At 37.2% G+C, this 27,576-nt stretch overlaps 3 protein-coding genes across 6 annotated transcripts in view; 2 read left to right on the top strand and 1 right to left on the bottom strand.

Moving 5' to 3' along the window:
* Nucleotides 1-186: 186 nt before the first annotated feature.
* LOC132174096 (putative glutamine amidotransferase GAT1_2.1) lies at nt 187-2,557 on the top strand. The gene is made up of 4 exons (XM_059585826.1): nt 187-277; nt 1,167-1,903; nt 1,996-2,208; nt 2,309-2,557. The coding sequence occupies exons 1-4, from the start codon at nt 187-189 to the stop codon at nt 2,555-2,557; spliced, it is 1,290 nt and encodes a 429-aa protein (XP_059441809.1).
* Nucleotides 2,558-2,926: 369 nt separating this feature from the next.
* On the bottom strand, nt 2,927-6,972 carry LOC132166904 (uncharacterized). Its single transcript, XM_059577760.1, has 6 exons — nt 6,155-6,972; nt 5,598-5,809; nt 4,371-4,659; nt 4,205-4,290; nt 4,021-4,112; nt 2,927-3,810 (listed from the first exon to the last, which is right to left on the bottom strand). Exons 1-6 carry the CDS (start codon nt 6,464-6,466, stop codon nt 3,578-3,580), a joined length of 1,224 nt encoding a protein of 407 aa, XP_059433743.1. The 5' UTR covers nt 6,467-6,972; the 3' UTR covers nt 2,927-3,577.
* Nucleotides 6,973-15,658: 8,686 nt separating this feature from the next.
* Nucleotides 15,659-27,576, top strand: part of LOC132178838 (LEAF RUST 10 DISEASE-RESISTANCE LOCUS RECEPTOR-LIKE PROTEIN KINASE-like 1.1) — a 22,300-nt gene continuing 10,382 nt past the window's right edge. Inside the window, exon 1 of one of the 4 annotated variants that reach the window (XM_059591405.1) lies at nt 15,659-16,475. In XM_059591405.1, coding sequence (XP_059447388.1) covers nt 15,683-16,475 — 793 coding nt within the window. In that variant the 5' untranslated portion in view covers nt 15,659-15,682. Of the gene's footprint in view, nt 16,476-20,353; nt 21,238-24,556; nt 26,060-27,576 lie in introns of those variants that run through there. The other 3 variants (XM_059591444.1, XM_059591413.1, XM_059591429.1) reach the window with 3 other exon arrangements.

Genomic DNA, 27,576 nt, shown 5'->3' with positions numbered 1-27,576 from the left:
CAAATCGAAGCCATAAATAGAAGACAAAATCAAACTGTGATGCTCGTATAGATTAATACATTACTATATATGGCGATGAACATTAAATGAGGTAAATCTTTCAAAGACTCATGCAATATCACTCTCCATCATCATCCTCTTCCTCTCTTTGAAAGCCTTTAAAAGTTTCAGTAATCCCTTCGTTTCATGGGTAATTCGGATCTCTCCATGATTCTTCCAAGGGTTCTCATCGTCTCCCGACGAACTGTCCGCAAGAACAAGTTTGTTGATTTTGTGGGTTCGTTCTCTATCACTATATATATATATATATAACCACACCCTTTGTTTCTTAATTTCTTATATAATTAATTACTTGTTTTTGGCCTTTGCTGACGATCTAAATCCAACAAACACATATTTTCTCCAAGAAAATTAAGTTTTATTAGCTTCAATCACTTTTCTCTTTTAGATGAATATGTTTCGGGATTTGATGTTGGGTGCTTATAATTAAGTGGATTTAACCAAGCGAAAAGAAAACAAGAAGAGGATATGCTTTCAAAAATTGATCGATGGTTGTTTATCTCTTAGCTAGGCTATCATGTTTTAGGAGCTTTTAATACTCTTAGTTATCTTTGCTAATTAATAATCCTTTTTTTTTTTTTATTGGTTCATGTTGAACTACATTATTCAATTTCTATATATATCACAAGAGCCACATAAACATTGTGAAGCACTTAATACATCCGAAGGTGCTTCTTTATTTTTAACCTCCTTTTTTTTTTTTTTCTCGCTCTCTTAATAATTATATATTCTTTGTTTCAGAATCGCATAAAATGTTTCGTTTGAGAGTGTTTCAAGAAAATTGTGTTTTCAAATCACAGGCAATATGATGCATTTTTAAAAACACATGATTTTAAATGATAAATTAAGATTTTGAAGGTCAAATTGCAACTTAACTGCATTTCTAAAAGTTAGGTCTTGAAATTAAATCGCATGTTTTGAAACCGGTTCCTAAATCCATTAACTTGGGAAAAAAAATCATGCTTTAGAAGAATAAGTAAGATTGTTGATTTATCTTTATAAACATGGCATCCTTTCGTTTTTGTTTAAACTATGTGACCAATCATGAATCCTCACTTCCTTAAAAAGAAATTTATAACACAACATGTTTGGGAATATATGAACAGGAGAATACCATCTAGATCTCATTGTAAGCTATGGAGCGGTGCCTGTGATTGTCCCCAGAGTGAGTGGAGTCCACACTCTCCTTGAAAGCTTTGAGCCTATCCATGGAGTTCTTCTCTGCGAAGGAGAAGATATCGACCCATCACTTTATGATGCAGAATTGTCCGGTTTGTCCCCTCAAGAACTTGAAGAAATCAGAAAACTGCACGCAAGTGATACCTCCATCGATAAAGAGAAAGACTCCATTGAACTTAGACTAGCAAAGCTTTGCCTTGAAAGAAATATACCATACATGGGAATATGTAGGGGATCACAAGTCCTCAATGTTGCTTGTGGGGGTACCCTTTATCAAGACGTAGAGAAAGAAATCTCAAAGCAATGCCCTGAGGGTAAAAGAGTGAGTCATATGAACTATGAAGATTATGATGGGCATCGCCATCCGGTGCGGGTGGTGGAAAATACCCCTTTGCATCACTGGTTTAAGGACTCTTTGGAAGATGATGATGGAAAAATGGAAATCATGGTGAATAGTTATCATCATCAAGGTGTGAAGAAATTGGCTCAGCGATTTGTTCCCATGGCTTTTGCTCCAGACGGTTTGGTTGAAGGGTTTTATGATCCTGATGCTTATCGTCCTGAAGAGGGTAAGTTCATCATGGGTCTTCAGTTTCATCCTGAGCGAATGCGGAACCCAGATTCTGATGTCTTTGATTATTCAGGATGTTCATCAGCGTATCAGGTACTTAATTAATCTTACGTTAATGCATCTTGATCTTGTTTTTATGAGAAAAGAATTTATTAGATTTTAATTAATCGCTGGTTGTCGTGTAGGAATTTGTGAGAGCTGTAATTTCTTATGAGAAGAAGCTTAATTGCTCATCATCGTGTTTGCCAAAGGCTCCAAAGCTTAATCAGGAACAGGAGAAGAAGAGACAGATTATTCTAAGAAGTTTTTCAATTGCGAAAAACGTGTATTCCGGGCGTGGGAGTGGGATGGTTTCAAGCCCAAAATCCGAACTTGAAGTGGGAGCTGAGTTCCTGGAGGTGAACTTCTTTTTTCTTTCGAGTCTTATTATATTTTCCGCATTTGAATGTTTAAAGCTCAGGAATTTTTAATATATAGTTATGTTGCATCTGGGTACAGGCAAATACACCATTAAGCTTGCAGCAAGAGAACAGGCTGAAACAGATGGGGGCGACAGTGAGGAATGCTAAGTTGTACATGGAGAGGTTGAAGATGAATGAGGAAAAGGAAAGAGTGGCAAGGATCATTATGGGGAAGATGTCAATAGAACAGTTATCAGATTTGATGTCCACCTACCGCATGATGGGCCAGATATGTTCTGAGCTTTTAGAGAAAAAGCTTCAAGATCTGGATATAGAAGATATCTGAATCTCATTCGGAATTTGATAGGATGTACCTTCGAAAGGCCTAGATGTTTTCGTTTCCTTATCAATGTTTTGTGAAAACTCTCTCACAATGATTTTCATCTTCAATTGGTATGAGATAGGCGTTACAAGTTAAAAGAAAAATTCATATTCAACACAACTTTTAACACGTGTCAGCATGTGATTCCTCTAACATCTTCCAATCACATGCTGACGTGTAGAAAGTTGTGTCTAGCATTTCTCATCTATTAAGAGATATTCAGAACAGATGAACAAATAAAACTTTATATCTTATCTTTCTGCACAATGAGCTAATGAGTGATGAAGACTCGCACCCAGAGCAAGGAAACTAGGAAAAAAAAAATTCAATAACTTGAGAAATAGCAACTCATGTTTCCCAAATTCAACAATGAGAAATAGCAATTCGGCAAACATCAGTTCGTTGATATCAAAGCACTTACAACACAGATCTTCAGTTGATGAAGTTGAAGAACAAAACGGTTAGCATTCAAAATACACATCGGGGCAGCTTGACTGTAACACTTACAAAACCTTTCAAAATCCCCTTATAAATAATAAAATTACATCCTAGAACTAATCATCAGGACGAAAAAAAGAGCCTGGAATCTCATAACTTAGCCTTAGCTGGAATAACATAGAAAAGAAAAAGCAAGATGGAACTTGCTTACACTGAGAGCAAATAGCAAACAAAATCACTGCTTACCTTCATCTACACTAGCCCTTCTGCAACTTCTCTAACTCCGTATTTTTCCCATTAGCTTCGCCTTATTATAGGTGCTTCTTCCATTTCATGACCACACTGTTGTCATGATTTTTTCTATGTATCGTTTTTTTTTTTTTTCTTTCCTTTTTATAGTAAATACAGGCAACCAAACCAGAGGATAACTGACTTGCCATCTTCAACTCCATAAAAAGTGGTTTCCACATATGTGGCCCGAGCATGTTTGGCAGAATATATTAGTCCTTTATCGAACGTGGGGAGGATAACAGTTAAAACTTAGTATCACCGACGGGAGAAAAAGAGGAAATCAGGATGATTGACCTGAAGCAGTCTTAACCAGCTGTCCGCTGCCTGCGAAAGGTTGTTTGCCAATTGGCGATCAAATCCCCCATTAGGTGTCCACAAGGGCCCTTTGAATTTGTATGAAGCCAAACCAAAAACCCGTAAGGACATCTTAGGGACACCATCCATCTCGCCGGGATATGTCACCACTGGAGTCTGAGCACCTTGTGAACCTGAAGGAAATGACATCATGAGTCACATATATACATTACTACACCAATATTAATGAAAATACCCACACTCATATTCACGACTTGCTAAATATTTATGTTATGAAAAATGCACTATCATTTATATATAGCATAAGCACAAATCGCTTGCACACTAGCACCCAGAAACACATCCTCACTTGCCAATTAAGCGATCGGAAAAATTTTCATTACCTCCCACAGGTGTATAAAGAGAATGATACGTCAAAAAGCAAGCATCCAGATCTTTTAATGTTGGCCCTGTGGGTATTCTGTAGATTGGATACCTACAACAGATACAGCATAAGGAACAATTAGTCACGTCTGCAATAATCGCATATTAACCACGCAAACAAATGCAAGGCTAAAAGGACGATACCATGCCACAGAAATCCAGCTGGAAGATAGCAAATCACAACTTCTGAGTGTTTTTAGCTCAGGAAAACCGCAAGCAAGATCTGCTATCTGTTGCAACAGAAATTATCAAGAGAAGGCTTAAGAAAGGAGACACCATACAAATATAAATATGAAAGGGGGTTACTAACCTTGTCAGCTAAGGGTTCACGGCTATAAGGCAGGTCCCGTTCAAGATACTCGAAAAGCAGGCAACCTTGAGAAGTCACAGATTCACCCTCATCACTAGAAAAGTCTTCATTAATTACAGCAAGGTAGTCCCTCAAAGACAAACTATCCATTCTATGATGAATCTCAGTTGATGGATTGTGATGACTCCTTTGCTCCTGGACATACTTTGATCCTCTTTCGGGTTCACAATCACTACTACCATCACTACTTGAATCTCTGAACTCACTGTCACTATCCTCACCTGGTTGCCTACGAAACAAAGGAACCATCAAACTTGTAAAATAAAACCAAATCATAGCAATTACTCCATTTATTTATTCAAGTGAGAATCAATCACTAACAATGCATTAGTACAATATGTAACTCGCGAAGAAAACAACAAAACAATACAAATATGACCCAAATAAGAGCAATGACAGGACAATTTCAACAGAAACTATTCTCATTTGAATGAAAAGATTTACCCACTGATAGCCATCCTCAAAAAGTGACTACTAGCAAAATCATGGCATCATTTAACTAGATCATCTGGTACAAATTAGGACCTGAAACGCTCAAAAAGTCGACCTAGGCCACAAATCTCTAGCAAAAGGTCTATGATGAGGGACATTTTCAAATAAAATGTATCCGTACCAACACACCAATCCTAAAACATCCCACCTCATGTCCCTCACAAGCTGCCCCAAAACTTGCCATGTTGGTACAGGAAGAAAACCCAGCACATTATTTTCACCACTAAAAGCAGTGGCAAGCTAACACTTTTATGATAAGAGATCCAATGCTTCTACTAAATTGGAGATAACTATGTAACCATGAAACCACCTTATTCTAATAAATAACCAAAGAATAGAGCTCAAGCAATTTGCTCTAAATTCATCATGCAAACTCCCGAACTACTTATTGTCCTTCAAGTGGGAACTTGCTTGCTGGTGACAAAAAAGTCGAAGGAACATCAAAGTATATTATTTAAGAGAGCAACTACACGCCAATACTTTAACTAAAGGAATCAACATTGCAAAGTTGTTTTGATTGTCACATTGCATTGCCAATAAACACTGCGAACATATCAAACTTGCAGAACGGAAAACAAAATGACATTCATCCAGCACGAAATGCATCAAATAAAAATCGAGAATGTAAACAGAAAATGACCATAAAGGAAATTCAATGCCAGTAACATCAAATACCTTAACCTTGGCGACGACTTCTTGGACTTGCCATATATCTGTATACCGGACAAATACGGGACATAGTACTGAACAACAGAGTCACTGTCATTCAATATTAGAGGCACTCCGGCACCGTAAGCGCTCCACTCCTTGAAAGACTCCCATAGATCACCAAGAACAAAGTACGGCTGACACTCTACATCACAAGTCCCAAATCCCCTCATTGTCGTCTGCCACCAAATTCAATTTAACACATATTAATTCAAAACAAAACTTATAGACCCTAAGCTCTATAATGTAAGCTTAAATTTTAAATAACATAATTTCTTCTTGTAACCAAGTTTTTTCGCATTTCCGATTATTTACTCTTTATATCAGACCCAAAAATAAACTATTTAGCTTAAAACAAAATAGATAATTAAACTTACCTAAGCCAAATGATTCTAATTGCCTACAAATGAATTAGTTGATTCATCTTTCAAAAACCAATCAATTAAAATAAACTACCTGTTCCCTCCTAATTCCCTCAATTTTCTCACTAACCATTAAGCAAACAATAAAAACATTCAACGAACCTTAGAGAGATACTGAGCCGGCACGGAGGGTGAGATCGCCTGCAAGAACCGCTCGAGGTTACTCAGCGGCGGAGCCACCACTGGCTCGAACGCCGGTGCGGCGACTGGCTTGGGAGCTTCGCCGGACCCGGCCCGGTTCTCCGGCTCCCTTTTTGTTGAAGAAGCCGCCGGCAACTGGGCTGCCGTTACATCGCTCTGGGCTCTCCGGAGCTGCTCGCTCTGCCGGTTCTGGTGGGCCCTACGCGCATTAGGCGGGTTGTAAAACCGGTCCTCTCCCCGTGCCCGCCCGAAATGTAAGCCGGTCCCCAACATGTCCAAGCAGCCAATCAGAATCCGCCACTCAAGACTCTCAAGCTCTGTTCCCGGCCTATAAAACCAAAATCAAGTCAACGCAATTCAAATTACTGTACGGATTGGGCCTGAAGTCGAGCGATCGTGGGATCGAAGCAGGGGATCTGAGGAGGGTCTAGGTTTTACGAAAATGAGTGGCTGGTGAATGAATGCTTATGAGCAATTGGCCGAATCGGATCAGGAGAAAGAGACTTCAAAAAGTGGTGGGAATAAAACCCTAATGGATCTGCTGGTGGTGAGGGTAGGTGTTGAATAGGGGCAAACTGGTAAATCTATTGCAGAGATTGAATTGGGAATCAGAATGAGCAACAAAGCAATGGAATAGAGATCGCGCAAACCGTGCTCAGAAGAATATATGGATGGGGGAAGGGCAACAAAGGCAATTTTGCTAATTACTAAAAGTCCAAAACTATACACAGTTTTCTTCGCCCATTTCTCCAAAGACTATTTTGTCCCTCCGGGAGCAAGTTTTGGTAGTTGGAGAAGGAGTGGGAATGCTGGGATATTTGGTTTGTGTAGGGGCAGTTTGTGGATGATGGAAGGGGGCGGGGGTTAGCTAAGATTAGGAGGCGATATCTAATTGAAAAGATCTAGAGTTTTACTAAACGATTAGTCAGAGAGGTCAAGCAAGGCGTGTGGACACGTGTGGGTGGAGGGAGGATAGGACACGTGTATGGTGGGATGGAGAGGGGACGCGGGGAGCTGTCCTAGTCTTATCCCCAAATTCGATTTTATCTAGAACATTTGATTAGGCCACTTTCAGTCTGAGCCACGCGGCGTGAGAAGGACGCGCCACAGGGGGCCACCGGAAATCGTGGAGTCACATTTGATATCCCCCTCGGTCGGAAAGCATGTCCACGTCAACCAACTTAGTCCGATCGATGAGGTTGTGCGTTAATTAAAGTCGGTCCCATGGCTGTGTCCTAATGTTGGTTTCACGTAAACACCGGAGTTAGTGGCGGAGGCGTGTGCTCCCCCCCTCAATGATTTTATCTTCCACCAAATGCTAATATTTGTAAGAAAATCTCAAAATAGAGCTTAATTGAATTTTGAATCAATTAAACCTATACATATAATATAAAACTTCTGGTGTTGCCATATTTATCCACATATTAAGGTCAGTTTTTTATTATTATTATTTTTCTTCTTAAAATTAATATTAGAGTTCATAACTTTTTTAATACTTGAGTTTTAATGTTTTTTTTTTTTCTTAAATTTTAAAAAAGACAAATCTAATATCTCAGCTTTTAAAAAAGATCGAATTACCACCTTTATTAATTTTCGTCCATCCCTTTGATTTTTGGGGTGGCCGAAGCGACCCCATGGCCTATGGGAGTGGTCGAGCCACCCTCAAGGGCATTAGGGTAGTTTCGGCCACCCTTGTCGTTAATTGGGATTGACGAAAATTAACGAAAGTGGTGATTTAATTTTTTCCAAAATTTAAAGTACTAAAATTTATCTTTTTTAAAATCTAAGAAAGAAAGAATTAAAAAATTAAAACTAAGTACCAAAAAAATTATTAATCATTAATATTATATATTCTTAACATTGCACAATGCTTGTGAAGGACCAGTTGCAGCAAGTTGAGAAGCGATGCTGCCACACATATAGCCAGACGACATCATGATCCGACAGAAGTTATAATATCATATTTAGCACAAAAGGTTTAAATGAGATTTGTTTTACTTAAAAAGGAAATATTATTTTATTATCCCCTTGTCCCACGATGATGTCCCATAACCAAATTGTTAATTATTCATAGCCACCCCAAAAATAGAGCAGGACATAAAAGTCGGTCACATGTCGAATTTGGAAAGGAGATAATATATTTTTTTTAATATAACTAGAAACAATGCATCACATGAACTTTTTTAAGTATTTTTCTTTTTCAGCACAACTGAAGATAAATGTCAAGATGATAAATGTAGAATTATTAAAAATAAATAAAAATAATATCTTAAAAATTCTAAAAAAGTCATAATCTATGTTAAATTATCAGTTGTCCTAAAAACTTAAGCTTATAGAAAGAGATAAATTTAATCACGTCATAATCCATGTTAAATTATCAGTTGTCCTAAAAATTTAAGCTTATAGAAAGAGATAAATTTAATCACTTAATTATTATTTTAATAATCCAATATATATATATACTAGTTGACTTTTACGATTATGAGAAGGACTTCAAATTTATGAAAATATCTCAAACATAAGCCAACCCTAAAGTGGGGTTACATGATGCTTACACGTCTCAAGATTGAATAAATGTTGGCCAAAATATATTAAAATTGAACTAATTAACTCAAATATAGTAAAAATAAATAAATATAGTTCTAGGAAGCTTCACGAGGCCGCATGTGGTCAAACAATGTTTTGTTGGACCGAGTTTGCGCGTAGCCGCAAGATGAGGGACCGGACTTCCTCCAATTTTTCAATCCTCGCCCATCATAATACTTTACACAAAGAAAAAGATCAGGATACCCTCCAATTGGGAGGAAATTAAGAATCTTATTTTCTCTAATTCCAGCCTTTAGATAAATTTAAGAGTTCAAAACATTTTAATTTTTAAAACTCAAATACAAACACAATCACACAAGATTTTACATCAAATTTAAATTAAAAATTTAATTAATTAATTATTTTAAAAACAAAATGAAAAAAAAACTAAGGATCGGCTCTGCCTAAAGCCGCCCATCTGGAGGTGGCCGCACGCCACCCCTATGGCCAAGAGGTGGCCTCGAGCCACCCCAAAAGGCCATAGGGTGGCCGCAAAACCACCCCCATGGCCTAGGGGTGGCCTCGCGCCACCTCCAACCACCCATGGGATGACCGGCAGCTTCTCCTCAAATTATTATTTTTTAAATAAATAAATGTTTTTATTATTTATAATTAGGTGTGTTATGTTTGTTTTTGAGTTTTATGTTCCTAGATGTTTTTAGACCCTTGGATGTTTTGGATGGCTAGGATCTCAAAAAATGAGATTCGCCAATTACTCACAATTTGAGGGGATCCTGATCCAAGAAAAATACTCAACATTTAAGATTTATTTTATAGAGTCAAAATTGTGAGGAGTTGATATGTGTAAAGAAGATCCGTAATATTGTGGGCCTTTGATTTGAGAAATAAGTCACATGCCACAATTTGGTTGACAATATATATATATATATATATATATATATATATATATATATATATATATATATCCCACCCTCCTTGGCCAGCTCAAATACTTAACCAAATGCAATCCAAATACATTTGAAAATGAGTGTTTATATGGGCATCACATCTTCTATTATAAATTTCCTTATAAACTAAGGTGGTTGTTTAATTAGTGAAATAATTAATTAGCAATTGATTTATCAAGTATATACTCTTAATCAATTGATCCAATAAGTCTAAATCATCTACGTGATCAACTAGTTTAGAGATGCACATCCAATGGTGAGTTTTCAGTAAGAATCACCTATTCTTTAGAAAAATAAAAGAGTTTAAAAGGTAAAAAAGATCACTTACAAGGAATGGGTAAAGGACGCGTTTGGAACAAAACATATGGCTGATGAAAGTTTCTAATACAATATAAATGTTCATATGAAGAGCTTGTAATAATGTACTGGGAATCATGGAAGGATCTGATTCTTGGGGTTTTAAAGATTAACTCCGATCGAGTTATATATAAATAATTAAGATAAGAATAAAGTTTTCTGACGTGTTACATCTGACATGTCAGAAATTTTTCGTTTTTGACACCCATAATATTAACGCCTAAAACACGTCAAAAATGCCCCATCAAGAGAATTTGCTGACTTGTCAGAACACGTCAAAAAACTTATGTCAAGGAAAAAATTAGTTTTTGTAGTGAGATTGGAGTATTTGCTAGAGATCATGAGCGTAGGGCATCAACTAATATGTGTGCTTCCAAGCCATATGTTATGGAACCGGTGGTTGTCGATTGACGCTTTGGTTGCTATGGCTCTTAGTAGAAATTTGAGACTACAAAAAATTGTGTTAGAGAGTGATGCTCTTAATTTGAATTGTGCAAGTATCAAACTTGCAAGAGTGGCAAGTAAATCATATCATAAGAAAAGCAAACGAAGCGGCTCACAACTAGGGAAATGAGCTAAATTAGATTGAGGATTTTCCTCGATGTATTTAAAGCTGAGTTCTGATAAATACGTTTCTTCTTATGGTAACGAAAGAAAGCTATTTGATTAACTTTTCACCGCAGTTTGTTAAAAAATTATGATAACAAACATTTTCGTTTGAGAATATGCGGTAAAAAGGTGTTCCCTTCGTGGGTAGTCAATGCAGTGTGGTCGAGTGGTACGGACTCACCGGCAAAAAAAATTTAAAACTTATTGCAGGCACCGACCACGCACTTCTACAAAGATGTTCATTAAATAAAATGTCCCTCTCATATATTTTATAGGATGATTATGCAGATTTATATGCGATGGAGAATGAGAGGTAGTCCACTTGTTGAGATTGGTGGTCGAAAATGATGCTTTTCCCTTTCGTTCTGCAGCCACAAGATAGGCAACTAATGGCACATCGATCCTGAAGGTGGGTGAAGCATAATTCCCCATGTCCGGCCATAAATCAAATGCAATGGAGGAAACTCCCACATCAACGTCGATGTGATATGCACTTTCCTCGTGTTTAAGTTCAAGGAGAATAACCTAAAAAGTAAACACCTAGCTAGTGACGTTACAAATAGGCAATAGAAAATCACTCAATAGTTTTTTTTTGACCTAATATTTGTTTTAAAACATTACCCTTTACTCATCTATCGAAAGGAAAATTAGTAATTAAAGTTGTCCCACACGGGCAGCTCGCAATTAAAGGTGTTTTTGACTTAATATTTCTTAAGCATTAGAGGTGGTTTCGTCATTACTGGCCCTAACATGCCACTCTAATTGTTAGCCTTTTTACAGTAGCTTCTGACTCTATATTTGCTTTTACTAATTACATTCGCTTTTACTAATTCCATTGATTTTATATACTCATTTCGATCCTTAAACTTGTTAGCCAATATAACTTTGATTCTCCACGCCTCAAGAATAGATAAATTAGAAGTTAGATAATCACTTCAAGATACATTAATATTTGTCACCTCTTTGAAAACCTCCAAGACCTGACACACATTTTCAACTTGCATCCCAATTTTAAATAGTTGGTACCCAATGGATACTCTAATCCCTATCTTCACACCTAGGAAACATTTCTTTAAACTATATATAATGCAACCACCAACATTCAGTAGGTGCTATTCCACCAAGTGGGAACATCCAAACAACAATTTTTTGGAAAACAATTGCAATTGTTTCGCAATTTTACTAAATTGCCTCATTCTCTCCACGCACCTATGGCATCAAGTATTTTATAGCCTCCTTAACACAATCAATAATCCCCCTAATTGCACCAAGTCCATATTGTACCAACATGTTAGTTATATGATTGCAACAACACACATGAAACAATTGTCCCCCAACATGCAAGAATTTGCCAAATTAAAATCATCTTTTAGAATCTTAATGTCAACATCATTAGATCTTGCATTGCCTATTGTTAATGTCAAGACTTTATTCTCAATCCTCCAATATGTGAAACACTTCTAATTAAAGAGCATCATCAATAATGACACAACTACTATGTGGAAACGGCACATTACAAAATTCCAATACCCATTTTTCAAGAAACGAATCGCAATTAACAAAAATGACATGGCAATACCATATATAAAACTTTTTGTGTAAGGTCCACATCTCAATTGTGATATTAACTTTGTCAACGTACACCTCTCAACGAAGTATTCAAATTTTTCTTCTCTATTTGGTGTATTAGCAATCATAATTTATCAAATAAGACATGCTCCATATGTACAAACAAGTACTTACCGTAAAGGATAAGCAAGTTCTCTTACATTCTTATAGCCGTACATAAAGTTTGCAACAATGGTCACACCACCATGCCCCTTGAGATCAATGGCCAAAAACTTTTGCTCCTTGTTAGAGGCTATGTATTAATTTTTCACACTATCTCTATCCACAATATATAGTAAAATGTTTTCAAACAACTGAAGTCCTCTTCCTTGGCTTCCTTTCATATGCATGCTTCTTAATTAGGATTAGCTTCAGCCGTAGGAACCTCGTTAGAAGGAGATGATCACCTGCCTCTATGCTCTCTCGGGTTAGATTAGGAAATACGTTGATCCAAGCCTCGCCTTCAGCCGTGATCCACTCTGTCCCCAGTGATCAGCTAAATGGTATTTGGCTGTTGCTTAAGCCTTAGGGTGTAGGTGGAGCTGGGCTGGCTCACCCCGTGATTACGTATAGCTTCGCGATACCTTCGAAAGTGACGAGTCTGGGCGGGCCAAGGGGTTGTGTAAAGTCAGAGATAAACCCCTATTTTACTTTGCGTAAAACCTTTTTGTACCTTGTTTTTTTTCTGAGCTCATAAGTCTCTACCTATACCCAACCCAACGCCGAAGCGACATTTGCTCCATTTTCTACTTCCAAGTCCACTTCCATACTTTCTTTATTACTCATTTAAAGAATGTTCAATATATATATATATATATATATAGGGAAGACATTGAAGAGTTTTGAATAAATTAAGAGTCTCTACAAATTCAAGTTGGCATTCTAAAGGCCCAATACACATTGCATTTGCGTGTGTAGAGTGAAGCACCAAATACGAACATGTGTGCGTGACAGTAAGTTGTAGAGCACTAGAGTGGTCCGACACTCTCATACTCCTAATGGGAGTGATATAGGGAAGACATTGAAGAGCTTTGAATGAATTAAGAGTCTCCGACAAATTCAAGTTGGCATTCAAAAGGCCCAATACACATTGCATTTGCGTGTGTAGAGAGTGAAGCACCAAATACGAACGCGTGTGTGTGACAATAAGTTGTAGGGCACTAGAGTGGTCCGACACTCCCATACCCCTAATGGGGGTGATTGGCCACACCTATTGGAGTGGTTATGGTGATTCCGCCATCCCTATGTAACACCATGTCAATGTGTATTTTTTGAAACTACAAACTCATGTTGTAAATTGTAAATAAGCAAAACAGCCCAACCATTTCGTGAGCCCTATTTACTTTAAAATTTCATCTCTACTTATTTATCAAATTCTTTTTAAAATAAAATAAAAGTTAGTTCTCAAAATCAATGTAAATTTATTTCTTTTACAAGATATGCGAAGTTTTAAAAAATTATTGCAACAACACATCTTTATTGAAACGTTAGCGTGTCAGAGCTCTTTTCTTTAACCTTAAGGCTTAAATAAGAGAGAGATGGTCTTTTCTTTCATAATAAATTCTAAAACTAAAAATTCTTATTACTTTCTTTTCCGAATCATATCAAAACATGCATAATGTATACGAATATTCCAATTCATTTGCCAGCATATGACAACGAAAAATACTATTAAAATCAAAACATGCTCATGATACAAGACATATTTCTTTAACTAAACATTTTCTTTACTTTACTATTTTTTTTTTAGAAGAAACTTCACTTTGATCCCCTAAACTTTCACCCGATTTTACAAACCCCCCCTAAACTTTTAAATCTTTCACTTTGGACCCCTGAACTTTGAATTGCTCACAATTAGGACACTTCCGTCAATTTCAGTTGTGAAAATTACAAAAAAAGACCAAAATATCCTTGATTTTCATTTTTTTTTAAATAAAAAAAGTTTTAGAAGTTGAAATTTTATACAAAAGCCAGGGGTATAAACGTCATGTAATATTTAAAATCTAACGGAGGGGTTTACATTGAGAGAAATTCAAAGTTTATGGGTCCAAAGTGAAGTTCAGGAGGCCAAAGTAAAACTTTTCCTTTTTTTATTATATAATTTTGCTAAGCGTATTCCTCCACGTAACATTGGGTCAGTATTCTTACTTTCCCACCTAACATTGTGTTTTTTTATTCCTTCGTTTTCCTTAGGTGATACAATTTACTTCTTTTACTTTTTACTTTTTGTTTTTTTAAGGCTTATAAGGCATAATTTAGACCAGTCATTTTGAATAAGTGGTCTGAATTTTTGAAATTACAAGCTCCTTTTGGTCCAAAGAACTTCAATGTCAAAATTAAGATGGCCTTATAGAAATTAATTGAATGAACGACCTAATTGTTTAGAGAGGATATATATATATATATTAGTGAAGGAATATGGAAGGACTTGATGCCCCAAAAGATGACCGCAAAGGAGTAGACTTGAATTTTTCTAGCTAGTCTAGGATATGTGGCCGATACGGGTACAATCCCCTATGGACTGTTCTACTCCAAGCTGCCAAGACCCAAAAGAGTCCCAACTTTGGAAGTCAAATCAAAATTGCGTCCCCCTAAAATTTCCTAAGAGCATTCCCAATGAAAGAGTTATATTTTTATGTAAAATGGCTTTTCAAAATTCATTTTTATCTAGTTTAGCTCAGCCATTTTTAAGTGTCTCTACATCCGATTAGCTATATTTCTAAAAAAAAAGTGGGAAAATATTTGAGAAAAAGATAAAGCAGGAGAGAGAATCACTAAAACATAAAATGGCTCCCTTAAAAAGTGCTGCCACATTTAACTTTTTTTTTAGCTCTTCTAATCAAATATCTATTTTACATATATTTTTGGCTCATCCAATGTGGGAGGTTTTTTGAACATTTGAAGAGCTATTCTAGATAAAAGTAACATTTGGCTCTTCCATTAGAGCATTCCCAATGGAAGAGCCATATTTTTATGTAAAATGGCTCTTCAAAACTCACTTTTATCTAGTTTAGCTAAGCCATTTTTAAGTGTCTTCACATCCGATTAGCTATATTTCTAAAAAAAAGGTGAAAAAAAATTTGGGAAAAAGATAAAACAGGAGAGAGAAACACTAAAAAATAAAATGGCTCCCTTAAAAAGTGCTGCTACATTTAACTTTTTTTTTTAGCTCTTCTAATCAAATATCTATTTTACATATATTTTTGGCTCATCTAATGTAGGAGGTTTTTTGAACATTTGAAGAGCTATTCTAGATAAAAGTAACATTTAGCTCTTCCATTGGGAATGCTCTTGGAATGCTCTAACTCCTCTACTTTATCTCCCTCTCCTCCCTTTTATCTTTTCCTCCAACTCCTCTTTCTCCTCTCCCTCTCTCCTCTTTTTCTCAGATTATGACCCTCCACAGTTTGAAGATCCAGAAATGAAAGAGGCAAAGTTCGTGGGCACCTTTGTATCACCCATTTCTCCAATGATAAGCCTCATCTGCATCCTCTTCTTTTCCTTTCTAGTTAGAAAATCCTGTGCTGTGGACCCACAGTTCCTAAGGTGCAGAGTTCCCCAAAACTGTGGTGATGGCCAAAACATAACATTCCCCTTCTTCATCCAAGGTACCCAGCCGGAAAACCACTCTTGTGGCCACCCTGTATTCCCGATCTCTTGCAACAGCAATGGCCACCCCACTATCACCACAGCCGATATCAACTACACCATCCGCCAAATTTTCTACCAAAACCAGACCATTCGCGTCTCAAACCCCGACTTTTCTAATTCAAACACCGATTGCATTCCTTTAACAAAAAACACATCCCTTCCTAATATCCGATTTGAGCTAGCACCAAAACAAAGCAATCTAGTTCTGCTTTATAATTGCAGCAATAACTCTTCGTCGCTTCCCAGTGATTTACATTCTTATACCGGTTGTCTTGGGGAAAAGGTTCTGGCCCTGTCTCAAGGCGACCCGAAGCTGGCAAACGTGTCAAACGAGTGCAAAACTCGGGTGGTAGCACCGGTTGAAGCTGCTTATGGGGGTGAGAATCACGTTGGGATTAGAGGGGCCCTGAAAAATGGGTTTTGGCTGAAATGGAAGGCCAACGACTGCAGCATTTGCGTGCGTAGTGGAGGGTTTTGTGGGACCACGTTCGACAACAACCGGAACTACCGTTTCCAGTGCTTCTGCGCCGATGGACCTGATTATGAGCGCTGTCAAATTCCTGGTCAGTTTTCTCTCTCTCGATACTTTTTTCTGTTTCTCAGTCTTCGAAATTTTCATTCAAAATTTGCTGGGCTTAGCATGTCCACTTGTTTATGAAGTGGACGACGTAGATTAAACCCGCCTTCCTAATTAAGTGGACTGTGGATCCCACTTAAGTCTTAAGTACGCCGGTGATGATGAGAGTGGAAAGATTTTTACTATAATTAATTAATCATCCATTCTTTCGCTTAGAGAAAATAAATAAACAACCTGTCAAAATGGCTATAAACTAAGCCTATAATGAGTTAAAAGAGTGGAAATACCACTTGGACCCAACAAAATGGTCCAATTATGTGAACGTTGACTAAACTTTATAATGGAGGATACAGAGGGTGCCACTATTTATGCGATACGGACAAGACTTACAACCTACGTGGCTCCGTGCGTTGTCCGAATTCAGGATTATTTTACTTACAATTATCTATTTTCGTTTTTTACATATTTCTTACAAATTCATGACTGCATATTGTATGAAAATATAATATGTATTGTCGCAGTTTATATTTAACGTTAGTCTTTGGACTTGAAATTCGATATGAATCTTTGAATTTTGGTGATAATGATATGACTATATATAGGCATACATGCATGCCCATAGTATTATAAGTTTATAAGCTTTAATTGATTTTCAAAGTCATCGCACCATAATCATCTATTAGCTTTTGAAGTCATGGTCTTACCGTTTAATAGGACTAACAAACATCTAATTGTCAATTATGGTTTGCATTTTGTGTTGCATTACTAGAGCTAACCTGATAATGTTATGCAAGTATTATTTTAAAGCCACAAAATGGAAAAAAAAAAGAAGTAGTAATGTATTGCTTAACCCATTGAATCCAAGTAGGATGGAAACCCATCAAATGTAAGATCTTCAAAATGAAATCTCATTCTATAGAGTCAAAAGCTTTTCTATATACAACTTGAGAGCCATAAGACCCCCATTTTCCCTTTTTTGCTTCATGGTATGAAACACCTCATAAGCTAAAATGGTATTATCATGAATTGATATGCCTTTAAGAAAAGTTGACGAGTTGGAGAGATAATCTTCTGCAAAATCTGCTCAAGTCTGGTGGATAAGATCTTAGAAATAATCTTATAATTAAAATTCGTAAGACTTATAGGCCTAAAATGATGCACCAAAACAGGGTTATCTACCTTAGGAATAAAAGCAATATTAGTGTGATTGAACTCCTTGAGCAAAAAACCACCCCTAAAGAAGGATTGAATTGAAGAGATCACACTACTCTTAACAATAGGCCAATAGGATTTATAAAATAATCTTGTCATACCATCCGGATCAAGAGCTTTATTAAGGCCAAGATCAGAATTGGCTTCAAAAATTTCAGCTTCATCAAGAATAGTATAGAGAGAAACATTCTCTTCATCCATAACTACTCTCCCAACTAAATCAGAGAAGCTACTGTCTAGCAAGGGGTTAGAAGTAAAGAAAATGGAACTAAAATGTTGCACCAAATAATTCACTATATTTTCTCTTCCAAAAATATTACTACCATCCGAAGATTTGAGGCTAGAAATAGAATTATACCTGCGTCTACTCACAGTGGAAGCATGAAAAAACTTCGTGTTAAGATCAGTACAAGTAAGCCACAATTCTCTAGATTTTTGCTTCCAAAGAACTTCTTCCCTCAAAAGTTGATCTTGCAAAGCTTGTTGTAAAACCATCTCCCAAGCCGCATTTACAAAAGAATGCAGAGGAGATTTGATCAAACTGATATTAGACATTAGTGATTTGAGCTTAGTCTGGATATTCCCAAAATGAAGTTGGTTCCAAGACTTGAGAGCACATTTTGTTTTCTTCCATTTTCTACTTAAAGAGAAAGCAGGCGAACCTTCCACATCCACTAGACAAACCTCAGCAACCACAGCATGACTAGACTTATCCTTAGTCCAATAAGCTTCAAACCGAAAAGGCTTTAGAATGTTACGATAAGAACTAGAAGTGGATATCAAAATAAGGCAATGATCTGATTGCGTAGCAGTAGGGGTGTCAATATGGTCCGGTTTTTCGATTTTTGGCCAAAATCGGAACCAGAACCGGAGTACCCTGATTCTTGATTTTGGGAAACTGGAACTGGGAACCGGGTCCTGGTTGCTGGCCGGTTCCGGTTTTACCCGGTTCGGCCAAACCCACACCATGTTCTCCGTTGCTCATCGTCCCACTCCCACCAAATCCGAATTGCCGCGCCCCAAATTAAACAAGCCCATTACAAACTTAACGAACAGACATGTAAATGAAGTAATGAACATTGAAAAGTAGAGTAGATTAAATCGTATCCACTAAAACCAAGCAAAAAAAAAAAATTCCATGGATCAACAGATAAAATATCAAAGAAAATATAAAAGAAACCCAGAAATAGAGAGTCCCTAGTACTCATTGCTCGGCTGGAGCGAGGGAGACAGTTCGACGGAGTTCACGGAGCAAGAGATGGAGACGAAGCGAGAAACGGAGAAAGAGAGAGTCAGGGAGAGAGAGAGAGAGAGGCCGAGTGTGAGAAATGAAGATGAAGTGAATGGGTGTTGTGAAATGAAGAGGCGGAATGGGTGTTCAGTGTTGTGAAATCACTGAAATGAAGAGAAAAAAGGGAAGGAGGCGGAATGAGTGTTGTGAAATGAAGAGGGGCGTGAGAAATGAGAATAAAGGGGGCAGAAGTGCTAGACCTAAATCTAAAATTAAAAAATTAAAATAGAGGAGGGGCTTGCGGCTTGATGTGAGAAAAGAAGATGAAGGGGTCTTAGGGGAGAACTAAAAAAATTTAAAAATATTAATATATATAATATAATAATATATAAATATTATTTAATAAAATATAAACCCTGTTCCGGTATTCCTGGTAAAATCCGGGTACCAAAAACCGAGTACTGGAACCGGGATACTCGGTTTTTGGATTTTTCAAACCGGAACCGGAACCGGGTCCCCAGTTTTCCAATTTTTCAATTTTCTAGTTCCAGTTCCGGTTTCCCGGTAATTTTTGACACCCCTACGTAGCAGGTAAGTGGTTGAGCGTGTAAGAGCTCTTTTCTTTAACCTTAAAATAAGAGAGGCTTTTCTTTCATAATAAATTCTAAAACTAAAAATTCTTAGTATTTTCGTTTCCTGAATCATATCAAAACATAATGTATACGAATATTTCAATTCATTTACTAGCATATGATAATGAAAAATACTATTAAAATCAAAACATGTTCATGATACAAGACATATTTCTTTAACTAAACATTTGCTTAATTTGCTTTACTTTTCTTTTTTCTTTTATAATTTTGTTAAGCATATTCGTCCACATAATATTGGGTCAGTATGCGCATGCGTACTCTCTCACCTAACACTGAGTTTTTTATTCCTTTGTTTTCTTTAGGTGATACAATTTACTTATTTTACTTTTTATTTTTGGTTTTTTAAGGCTTATGTGGCTTAATTTAGACCTTTCATCTTGAATAATTGCTCAGAATTTTTTAAATTACAAGCCCCTTTAGGTCCAAAGAACTTCAATCTCAAAAGATGACCTTATAGAAATTAATTGAATGAACGACCTAATTGTTTAGAGAGGATATATATACCTAATTGTTTAGAGAGGATATATATATATATATATATATATATATATAGTGAAGGAATATGGAAGAACTTGATCCCCCAAAAGATGACCGGTAGCCTTGATTCTTGAATTTTTCTAGTCTAAGATATGCGGCCGATACGGGGTACAACTCCCTTTGGACTGGTCCACTCCAAGTTGCCAAGACCCAAAAGTGTCCCAACTTGGGAAGTCAAATCAAAAGTGCGTCCCCACAAAATTTCCTAACTCCTCTACTTTATCTCCCTCCCTTCCCTTTTATCTTTTCCCCCAACTCCTCTTTCTCCTCTCCCGCTCTCCTCTTTTTCTCAGATCATGACCCTCCACAGTTCGAAGATCCAGAAATGAAAGAGGCAAGCTTTGTATCACCCATTTCTCCAATGATAACCCACATGATCTGCATCCTCTTCTTTTCCTTCCTAGTCGGAAAATCCTGTGGTGTGGACGACCTACAGTTCCTAAGGTGCAGAGTTCCCCAAAACTGTGGTGATGGCCAAAATATAACATTCCCCTTCTTCATCCAAGGTACCCAGCGGGAAAACTACTCTTGTGGCCACCCTGGATTCCCGATCTCTTGCAATATCAATGGCCAACCCACTTTCACCATAGTCGATAGCAACTACACCATCCACCAAATTTTCTACAAAAACCAGACCCTTCGCATCTCAAACGCTATCTTTTCTAATTCAAACACCGATTGTATTCCTTTAATAAAAAACATACCCTTTCCTCTTGTCCGATTTGAGCTAGAACCAAAACAAAGCCATCTACATCTGTTTCCTAATTGCAGCAGCAAGTCTTCGCTGCTTCGCAGTGATTTACATTTTTATGCCGGTTGTTCTGGGGAAAAGGTTCTGGCCCTGTCTGAAGAGGACCCGAGGCTGGGGAACGTATCAAAGGAGTGCACGACTGAGGTGGTAGCACCAGTTGAAGCTGCTTATGGGGGTGAGAATCACGATGAAATTAGAGGGGCCCTGGGAAACGGGTTTTGGCTGAAATGGAAGGCCGCCGAATGCAGCTATTGCGAGGATAGTGGAGGGTTTTGTGGGTCTGAGCTCGTCGACAACAGCGGTAACGATCGTTTCCTGTGCTTCTGCGCCGATAGACCTCACCATGTGCGCTGTCAAATTCCTGGTCAGTTTTCTCTCTCGATACTTTTCTGTTTCTGAGTCTTAGAAATTTTCATTCAATTTGCTGGGCTTAGCATGTCCACTTGTTTATGAAGTGGACGACGTCGATAAAACCCGCCTTCCTAATTAAGTGGATCCCACTTAAGTCTTAAGTACGCCGGTGATGATGAGAGTCGAAAGATTTTTACTATAATTAATTAATCATCTATTCTTTCTCTTTAGAGAAAATAAATAAATAACGTGTCAAAATGGCTATAAATTAAGCCTATAATAAGTTAAAAGAGTGGAAATACCACTTGGACCCAACAAAATGGTCCTATTATGTGAACGTTGACTAAATTTTATAATGGAGGATACAGAGGATGCCACTATTTATGCGATACGGACAAGACTTACAACCCACGTGGCTCCGTGCGTTGTCCTAGAATTCAGGATTATTTTACTTACAATTATCTATATTTTCGTTTTTTACATATTTCTTACAAATTCATGACTGCATATTGTATGAAAATATAATTAACTGTATAATATGTATTGTCGTTGTCGCCGTTTATTTTTAACGTTAGTCTTTGGACTTGAAATTCGATATGAATCTTTGAATTTTGGTGATAATGATATGACTATATATAGATATACATGCATGCCCATAGTATTATAAGTTTATAAGCTTTAATTGATTTTCAAAGTCAACGCACCATAATCCTCTATTAGCTTTTGAAAGTCATGGTCTTACCGTTTAGTAGGACTAACAAACATCTAATTGTCAATTTAGGTTTGCATTTTGTATTGCATTCCTAGAGCTAACGTGATAATGTTATGGAAGTATTTTTTAAAGCCGCAGGAGAGGGAAGTTTTAGCTCCTTCTTTAGCAAGATTTGTAGCTTGTTAGTTCTCACTATGTTAACATGTACATGGTTGAAAAGCTGAAAGAATTCTCTTGGATGAATTCAAATTTGGCGATTTAATCATTGAGTTATAAATTAAAATTAAAAAAAAAAAAAAAACAACAACTGTTGACATGACCACCTGGGTTGGGTTTATAATAATTCTTGCAATTTTTTTTTTTTTTTTTGAACTCTAGATAACAACTCCTCTTTTTCCCCTCTCTCTCTCTCTAGCTCTCTCTCCTTTTTTTTCAACTCTAGTAACTTCTACCTTATGAGACGTGGTCTTCAGCTTATTGAGCTATTCGAAAATTTCTTATTCATTAAAGTCATAAAAAGAATATTATTAACGGTTGGTTTCGCAGTTACATGATTATTAACTTATGTGGCGATAGGAAACGGAATATACTTATAAATGAGATTTTCTTCCCATAGGAAACTGGTGATATTGATAAGATAGAGCGAGAAAATACCAGCCCTAACAGGAAATTCCAGTCAATTTAAGGATTATTAAAACCAAGTCAAATCAAATTCTCCTAGCTGGGAATTCCATAATTCATAGCCATTCTTCCTCCTTGGCCCTTAATTAGGAAATACAACGACGAAGTGTAGGGAAGAAATAGGAATATTGTTTTCACTTTAATTACTAGAGACACTTACTTAGCAAGGTTATGCTAGCATTGCAATGAACTTTACAGACAAACCAAAGTGTGATGAAATTTAGATATAGGCAAACTTTAGAGATGAAACGTTCTAATTGCCACTCGATAAGTAAGTTTTGGTTGAGGAAGGTAGGTGCAACAACTTCAAAGACAAAGATGAAGGTTATGCATTTGTCAACTAGCACTACGATGTGGGTGTGAAACAAGAGGTTAAGTATGTTATTACCCTTACAGTACTAATCAAAGAAACTGCCATGATGAGATTAGGATCGGGTGCAACACTCACTCATGCAATAGCTACCCTCATTTGTGCATTATTTAAAATGAACGATCCAAATTTTGTCATATCATTAAAAGCTTAAAAACATTCTGTCTTTCCAGCAGTCGTCAACCCCCTATCAGTATCCTCGCCATCGCACCTTCACTACTAGTCTCCTTCAATGGTAGAGTCAAGATTTGGTTCACGGGCGGCAAGATTGAAAAATAAATCCGTACGAAATTTAATTAAAAATATTAAAGAATGCAACTAATGAAATAAATAAACAATTAAACAAAATTTAATTATCTTTTAAAACATATAAATGTAACTTGGAATTTACCTTTTTATACTTTAATGTTGATTTATTCAGTTATCCTCGATGAATTTTCATATTTTGAAATCGATACATGATTTAGATATATTTCATATAATTAAAACATGTAACAATATATATGTATATTCATCAACAATTAATTTAAAAGAGCAATTTAAATATCAAAATTACATAAATAATTTTATTATTTAATAGAAAAAATTAAAAATAAATCACTATTATCGAATAATATAAAAGTCTACATAGGTTGGAAAGGAAGAGATAAAGACAGAAACCATCCTCATGAAATAGAAGCAGAATTCGTCTCTTTGAATTGAATTAGACTGAATGCCACCAACACTGACCATTAGGATATTTAATATCTTACTTTTAAAGTGGGATGATACTATTGATTCATTGAACCACCACCACCACCACCAACCAAAGAACATAAACACTGTTATTGCACTTAGGATAATACCAAAGTCTCTCCCAACTTTTCTTATGTACAGGGCATTTTTGTCCTTTCAAAATGGGTTTATTCAGGGTCACTTTGCTAACGTGCTCCCTCTCACCCTTTACTGGTCCGCCCCAATCTCCTTAGTTCACGCAGAGCACCTCTGAATCCCTAATTTGGCCCAAGTGGCAACCCTCTCACACACGAGTACATGTAAAAGCTCGAAGAAGTCGATGTGGCCTACAAGAACGCCATCGGTGCCCGTTGTGCGTCCTGGCAGATGGTGTTCTCTACCGAGCAGAAGGAGGAGGGTGGCAGCAATGCCCCCCAAGTCGGCTTTATCGCCACAATTACCCTGCCAAGATCGAGTCCAAGCTCTCCTCCACATACGTCGGTGTTTTCCGCCTACTCTACTCTAAGCTCATCTCCTTAGCCTCCTCCGCTGACTCCAAGCTTGCCCCCAAAGGCTAGTTGAGGGTGACTTAATCACTCATATGGCCGATGGGTGATTCGACCATTCTCAAAACAGTCAAAGGGGTGGTCGGACAACTCTAGTGGTGGTGGTGATGAGAGACGGGCAGTGGTGATGCGATCGCTATCCTGGTGAGGGTAAGTCGGAAGAGAGAAGGATTTAAGTTTTTAATGATGTGGCATGATATGGGCCATTCATTTAAAATAAGCACTCCATATTAGATGTATTGCACCCAAATTACCACCGGATCTCCATTCGCCATGACGGTAAGGTTGCTAGAATTGCTTTGCTGTAAGTTCTTTTCTCTTGCTTTAGCTATCTATAATAGCTAAATTCGATTAGCTTGGGCCAATCTGGGTTCAGGGGCTAAAAACCTTAACCCAAAACCAAGCCCTTTCTAATCAATCCGTCTCAATTGGGCTTTACCTCGAAAAGAACCATTCACCAATGAGTGGGCTTGTGTTGACCATTTATATAGAGGCCCGTAAAATGGCTACCCAAACCCATGTAAATTCCTTGATTCTTCCTTTCCCATTTGCTTCAAATCCATGGCAGCCTAGCACGTTAAGACTTTTCAATGATGCCAAATGCCTTTCGTCTTTAAACGGCTTTTGCTTTCATTTCCACGCCACCCCAAACTTTTCCACTGATTGTCGACCATATACCAAGTTATTATTATTATTATTTTTTTTATCATGAGGAAGACGCGTAATACAAGCATCACCACTCGCACTTTGGTCAATCTTTTTCATTTTGGTTTCAGTCATTGTCAATAGTAGACGATGAGAAGTCAAAATATTTGAACGTTTGAGAGGCTTTGAAGAATCATGGAGTCAAGTCTTTCTAATGCGGGGGTAAATGGCTCAGATGGGTACGTAGAAAATCCCTCACCTGATCAGTAAATTCTTCGGCTCTGGTATACTAACTGTTATCTCAGCCTGTATTACGACTCTTCCGTATCCAATTTCCAAGTCAAAGTACCATGTTAAACTCAGAAACAAAGAGTTTATTCAAACACGTTATTTCAATTTACAGCAACAAGTTTTGTTAATGGTGTTGTTTGTTGCCGAATTATTGGGAATTTTGGTATGGATTCTTTCTTTCTCTTCGTTTTCTCTCTTCTCTCACTCTTCGTGCTACCTCTTTCGTGCTACCCCCAAACCCAAAGGTGTCCACCCTCTCACTGTTCAAATCTGGGCCCCTTTCGCTTTCCATTCACCACCAAGGAAAACCCAGAATGCGGGGTTTTCACAGTAGATTGTGGGTATCCGTATGCGACGATCCAACTGGAAGACGGTGGAAGACCATACGAAGTTCTAAGCATCTCTCAGGCTGACACCATACGTATCAAAGACACACAGCTTGGGGAGCACTTCAAATCCAATATATGCGAACCCTTAACCAATCTGACTTTTCCCAGCTCTTCCTTCTTCTCTATTCAAATCGCATCTCCCGAAAAAACCTTTTTTAAATGCAACCGCCCTTTCCATATTCATACCCCGAAAAACTTTAAGAAAAAGACCTGCAATGACTATATTATCTACTATAGTAGATTAAACGATAGTATTCCCAGTTCTCTCTCTGGGTGTTCAATTATTCAGCTCCCAAAGAATCAGAGTATTGGCCCGTGGCCAGATGATTATAACCTGTTTGGAATTTTAAGCCCTGAGTTCGAACTTGGACTGCATATCTCCGATGAATGTAAGAGATGTTATTACAGAGGAGGCCAATGTAAGGCAAGCCACAACAGAAAGTTTTATTGTGACGGTGCAGAAAAAGGTATAGAACTAGGAATAACACAATAATATTTAGGGATACATTGATGAACATTCATATGAATTTCTCTGTGCTGCTATTATTTCTGTCTTTCACATTCATGTTGATTTATTTTGTTTACCTTAAAATTTGATTGATGTTTTTGTTTGTTTTATAAGTAGGAGACAAATATAGGAGTACGATCTTTTAAATTTTATAATGTAACTCTTTGATGGATTTCTTAAAGTTTGAATCTTTTTTAATTAAATAATTCAAAAATTCTATAATGCTATTTAATTATGATTGTTTCCCTTCGTCAATACGTTCTCTTTACCCCTTCTCCTACTTCACTTGCAAAGACGACTACTGAAGCTGATTGTTTGATTAACGTAATTCAACTTGGTGCCCACCACGTTAAAGATTTTTCAATGCTTGTCGCCGTCAAACCGCTTTCTGCTTTCCTTTCCACGCCACCCGAGACTTTTCCAAAGATTGTGGACCATATATCAAACTTCTTTTGTTTTTATTACGAGAAAGACGCGTTATACAATTATCACCACCATCACCATGGTCTAATCTTCTTTACCTTTTTTTTCAATGTTCACACGGGAATTAGAGAGGCAATACATGGGCGTGACTCATGAGAGATCTTTTTCGTTTTGGTTTTAGTCATCATCAAGATTGGACGATTGAAACCAGCCGCTTTGATTTTCATCAATTTTTTTGGATTTCAGAGGTTTTGAAGAGGCAAGGAGTCAAGTCTTTGTAATGCGGGTCAATTGGGAAGATGGGTAGGAAAATCCCTCGCCTCAGTACCATCTTCGGGTGTGGTATTAAGGCCAATTATTATCATATGGGTACCCCGGACTTGCTCTATTAATTCTCAGCCTGTATTATTGCAAGTCTTCCATATTCAATTTCCAAGTCAACTACCGTGTTAAACTGAGAAACTAAGTGTTATATAGTGAAGAAATAAGGAAAGAGTTTATTCAAACACATTATTTCAATTTAGAGCGACAAGTTATTGGTGGCGTTCTTTGTTTTTGCTGGTGAATTGGGAATTCTGGTATGGCTTCTGTCTTTCTGTTCGTTTTCTTTCTTCTCTCATATCTTCTGCTGCTAAACTCCGCTGAAGAACAAGTGAGATATACCAAAAAATGTCCACCCTTTCCCTGTGGAAATCTGGGCGAGATTCACTTCCCATTTACCAATAAGTCAAAGCCAGAATGCGGTGTTTTCAAAGTAGATTGTCAATATGATAAGCCTTCAACGATCCAACTGGAGGACCGTGGGAAACCATATGAAGTTAGAAGCATCTCTCAGGATAACACCTTATTTATCAATGACAAAGAGCTTGGGGAGCACTTCAAATCCAAAAGATGCAAATCCTTGACCAATTTGACTTTTCCCAGCTCTTCGTTCTTCTCTTTTGAAATTTTAGTCAATCAGACCTTTTTCAAATGCAAACACCCCCTCGATATTCCTCCTCCAAAAAATTTGACCAAAAAGAGCTGCAATAACCATAATATCTACTATAGTAA

The sequence above is a fragment of the Corylus avellana genome, chromosome ca1 (genome assembly GCF_901000735.1).
Source record: "Corylus avellana chromosome ca1, CavTom2PMs-1.0".
NCBI classification, from domain to species: Eukaryota; Viridiplantae; Streptophyta; class Magnoliopsida; order Fagales; family Betulaceae; genus Corylus; species Corylus avellana.
The sequence above is the reverse complement of the archived record's forward strand: the minus strand, read 5'-3'. Positions and strand labels throughout refer to the sequence as shown.